Below are 5,053 nucleotides of genomic sequence, written 5' to 3'. Positions count from 1 at the left end.
ATATATTGTGTGTGTGTGTGTATGTGTACAAGTGCATAATGTGCTATAAGTATTTTATGAGTGTGTTTCCATTCCCAAATTTTACTCCTACCCCCAAAAAGAAAAAGAATACAAACAAATAAAGCAAATAAAACGAACACAGTCAGTCGTGAGAACAGGTCTTTGCAGTTACCATCAAAACCTGCCGTACGCAAACCAAGAAAAAAAAAAACACCTCATTGGCTCGAGGTAATCGATAAGTGATCTCGTTGTCACGACGTAGCACGAAAGCCAAGCCAATCGAAACCGATCGAACGTTATCCATGACAGAACGTGTGGTCACAGGTCCAGGACAAAAGCGTCAGCCAGCTGTTCAAATGTTTTAAACCCAAAACTTTGATGTATTGTCTGGGGGAATTTTTGTTTCGTAGTTTTGGGGGGTTTTCCACACTTTCTTTACTCTGTGGTACCAGTTGCAAGTGCTCAAGAATTATTTTGTCGAAATTCAATTTTTTAATTTATTTTTTTTTAGCGAGTTCTGATTTTTGTGCTGATATTTGTAGGTTACGTAAAAATGTGTTGAAATGGTGCGATTTGTTATGTTTCAAGAAAAACAAAACTAGATACAAAGACTAAACAAGATACAGGGGAACTGTTTAGTCGATGATGATGATGATGATGATGATGATGATGATGATGATGATGATGATGATGATGATGATGATGATGATGGTGATGATGATGGATGATCAAACAAAAAAGAGAGCAAGAGAGAAATGGCTGGTAGTGTAATACTCTGTTTTGAATGGGGAGTCTCGCAATAAAGATATAGACATGCTTGTGTTTCTCTACAAAACTTGATGACCCTGGTGACAATGATGATTATGATGATGAGGATGATCAATATTTTAAAAGATGTTCCTGATGAAACCCAGAGTCGGGCAAAACTTTGAACATATTATAAAATATATTTGGAAATTTTTTACGAGTCTCAACCTTTTTTATTCTCTGCTGTACACAATGATGATGAAGATGATGTTTGAGGAGTCCTACTTAAACCTGTATGTCCAAGTCTCCACACATTTTCTTAAGTCTTTGATATGCTGATGTTTTATCTTTGTTATCAAGTGCGTTATGATACATCGCTACTTTTTGCTCAGCTATTTCTCCTGGGATGTTTCACTTTTGATCTTATGTTGTTGTGTTGTGTTCTTTGAGGCTGTTTCAATTATCAAATGTTTGCAGTTTGTTCATATAAACTATCATCATAATTATGACATTTGTGAACATTGTTTTGTTTTCTAAGATTTCTGTCTTTAGTGTTGAACTTGTGGGTGGTTGGATTAACACATTGTCTGTCTGTTGTCATAACATCTGTACTAACACATGGTCTATTGTAATGTCCATCAACGCATTGTCTGTCTACTGTAATGTCCATCAACGCGTTGTCTGTCTACTGTAATGTCCATCAACGCGTTGTCTGTCTACTGTAATGTCCATCAACGCGTTGTCTGTCTACTGTAATGTCCATCAACGCGTTGTCTGTCTACTGTAATGTCCATCAACGCGTTGTCTGTCTACTGTAATGTCCATCAACGCGTTGTCTGTCTACTGTAATGTCCATCAACGCGTTGTCTACTGTCATTAGCACGTTGTCTGTCTACTGTAATGTCCATCAACGCGTTGTCTGTCTATTGTAATGTCCATCAACGCGTTGTCTGTCTACTGTAATGTCCATCAACGCGTTGTCTGTCTACTGTAATGTCCATCAACGCGTTGTCTGTCTACTGTAATGTCCATCAACGCATTGTCTACTGTCATTAGCACGTTGTCTGTCTACTGTCATTAGCACATTGTCTGTCTACTGTCATTAGCACGTTGTCTGTCTACTGTCATTAGCACGTTGTCTGTCTACTGTCATTAGCACGTTGTCTGTCTACTGTCATTAGCACATTATCTGTCTACTGTCATTAGCACGTTGTCTGTCTACTGTCATTAGCACATTGTCTGTCTACTGTCATCAACTCGTTGTCTGTCTACTGTCATTAGCACATTGTCTACTGTCATTAGCACGTTGTCTGTCTACTGTCATTAGCACGTTGTCTGTCTACTGTCATTAGCACGTTGTCTGTCTACAGTCATCAGCGCGTTGTCTGTCTACTGTCATCAACGCGTTGTCTGTCTACTGTCATTAGCACGTTGTCTGTCTACCGTCATCAACGCGTTGTCTACTGTCATAACATCCATCAACACAATGTCTGTCTGTCTTGATCCTGTGGCGCTGCGTGGCAACCTCCAGTGGTGTTTGGCGCTGCAGACTACTCCCAGGTGGCGCCACCCAACAGCTTCATGGACGTGCGAGACTTCCGGTCGGTCCGCGACTTGGCCGATTACATGAAGGAGGTAGGAAGAAACCCGGATCAGAAAGATTGAATATTTAGTCTCAGTTGGATTTCTTTGTTTTACTTATTTTTAAATTAGCCGGTAGAATAAAATCCACGTTTTAAAGACAATTTTCGTTCTTTCTTTCTTTATTTATTCATAAAAAATTGTTTAACTAATTTTTAGTGGGGGAGATTAGTCCCACTTCAAATACAAAAGTATTACAGCTTTTGAGAAAGATTTACATATGCTTTTTTTATAGAGAATTATATGTTCATGTTCTTAATAGATTTTTGCTAATGATTCATTAGCTACTGTTTCTGTATTATTTCATTATGTAGCTTAGTTTTTGATGTAGTAAGATTTTACAGCACTTGCAACATGAATAGGTCATACAAGTGTCAAACGCCACCTGCAACACAAATAAGTCACACAGGTGCCCAAGTTTCGAGATGTCACCAGAGAGTTTCATACAAAGAAAAGAAGGAAAAGGGTTAAGAACGATGGGTATTCAATGAGAAAGATGGAGCAAACCGCACCAGAGCACCCTCCGACCCTCCACTATTTTATCATTGCCAACAGTTTTGGCTATTTAATCAGTTGTAACAACTCTTGCTAATAACTGTATCATTCACAATTACACCGGTGTTTGCTCTTCAGTCCATCCCAACAGTATCTGATGTTACAACAACGGCGATGGCTTATCCAAGGGGACAGAAAACATTGACAATTTTTGGTTTTTCTTATCATGAGTTGTTGAACTTTGATGCACTCCCTCATGTTTCCATCCGTGCTCTACTTCTCTTTACATTGAACTTTGATGCAGTCGCTCATGTTTTCATCCGTGCTCTATATCTCCCCTCCAGGTGGATTCGAACCCCAGCCTGTACAACCAGCACCTGTGGTGGACACAATACTACCGCGCCGTCTCGGACTACCAGGTCAACCCTTCAGTTGTCCCAATTCTTTGTTTTATTCTGTTCAGTTGTCGCAATTCTTCGTTTTATTCTGTGTTTTATTCTGTTCAGTTGTCGCAATTCTTCGTTTTATTCTGTTCGGTTGTCGCAATTCTTCGTTTTATTCTGTTCAGTTGTCGCAGTTCTTCGTTTTATTCTGTTCAGTTATTCTTTGTTTTATTCTGTTCAGTTGTCGCAGTTCTTCATTTTATTCTGTTCAGTTGTCGCAGTTCTTCGTTTTATTCTGTTCAGTTGTCGCAATTTTTCATTTTATTCTGTTCAGTTGTCGCAATTCTTCATTTTATTCTGTTCAGTTGTCGCAATTCTTCATTTTATTCTGTTCAGTTGTCGCAATTCTTCATTTTATTCTGTTCAGTTGTCGCAATTCTTCGTTTTATTCTGTTCAGTTGTCGCAATTCTTCATTTTATTCTGTTCAGTTGTCGCAGTTCTTCGTTTTATTCTGTTCAGTTGTCGCAATTCTTCGTTTTACTATAGATATGTATATAGATAGACAATGACCCAAAAAAACAAAACTGTGTAATGTCGTTGTTCCCGTGACCTCTGCAGTTGTTTATGACGTGCGAGCTGTGCCGAGTGTTGCATGATGGGAGGCGGCCGGCCAAGACGTACACCGACCTCCAGGGCTGGCTGAGTAACGACACGTGCTCTATGCATTCTGTGAGTACGCGGGGGTGGCATACACTTGTTTGTTTGTGTGAGTCTTTTTTTTTAAAATGTAAGTGTTTTTACACCCTCATCGACACAGTTTCGATCGTTTAGGACTCAGGCTTCGACCCTGCCTGTTAGGGCCTACCTGGGCTGCACTGGATGAAAATTCTTTCTCACTTGTTCAAAAACTTGTCAGGAATATAAAAATTGAGTTACTGACTTAATTTATGGCTCATATATAATTCAATGATATATTAGTACTCTTTATAATTCCTATAAATTTATCAAATTATCATTAAAATTTAATTTTCCTCAAATTTTAAAATTGCCCCCACTATTTTCAATTTAGAAAAATATTTCTTCTCCCTGGATGTGACAGAAAATAACACTAAAAATAAATTATTGTCACACAAAAATGTGAGGACTGCGTCTAGATATCTATCTAGTCTACATTTTTCATATTTTTCATGACACTGGCTTGCAAAGTTCTCCAACATCCCTAGATCTAGTCTAGTGTTTTTCAAATGATGATAAGCGAAGCAAAGAGATGCAGTCAGGCCTCTAGGTCTCTACCCGGTCACCGAAGTGAATGTAGTTTTTCATCTAAAATACTCCTGTATAATTTCGGAAAACTTCTTCATTTCCGATGATGAAAACAAAAACTTTGTACAAGAATTATATCGCATTATTGGATACGCCTTCTTGAAAAAAAATGTGAAAACCCAGTCCCGTCTGTGTTGAGTAGCGGGCTCCGCGAGTCAACTCTTTGAGCCCTGACTTTTTTTTACCGTTTCCCGGAGTTTTGTTCTACGGTCACCTAAACTTAGTGCACTATGTCTCATTATAACCCCAAAAGCTGGCCTTCAACTTCTAAATAGCGGAAACAAAAGGGCTTATTCGTTACTAAAAAACTTGGTTCGGGAATAGTTCCGAAAGACAAGCAAAAACTAGCACTAAATAAAACGAAACACGGGCCAGATTCCGCCTCGCTTCAGACATGCACAAAGGACAACTGGGGGAAGTTTTCTCTCTGCTTCTTTTCTTCTCCCCACCCTCCACAAAAATA

General features: G+C 38.9%; 1 protein-coding gene across 1 annotated transcript in view; it reads left to right on the top strand.

Annotated features, from left to right (window-relative positions):
• Positions 1-3,996, top strand: part of LOC101855942 (alpha-(1,3)-fucosyltransferase C) — a gene marked incomplete at its 3' end in the record, with an annotated part of 11,523 nt that extends 7,527 nt beyond the window's left edge. The window contains 3 exon segments of the mRNA XM_035969329.1: positions 2,279-2,382; positions 3,228-3,302; positions 3,886-3,996. Of these exon segments, the coding sequence (XP_035825222.1) occupies positions 2,279-2,382; positions 3,228-3,302; positions 3,886-3,996 (290 nt within the window).
• Between the last annotated feature and the right edge of the window lie 1,057 nt (positions 3,997-5,053).

The sequence above is a fragment of the Aplysia californica genome, unplaced genomic scaffold, assembly GCF_000002075.1.
Source record: "Aplysia californica isolate F4 #8 unplaced genomic scaffold, AplCal3.0 scaffold00137, whole genome shotgun sequence".
Lineage (NCBI taxonomy): Eukaryota > Metazoa > Mollusca > Gastropoda > Aplysiida > Aplysiidae > Aplysia > Aplysia californica.
This window is presented reverse-complemented; position numbering and strand designations above follow the sequence as displayed.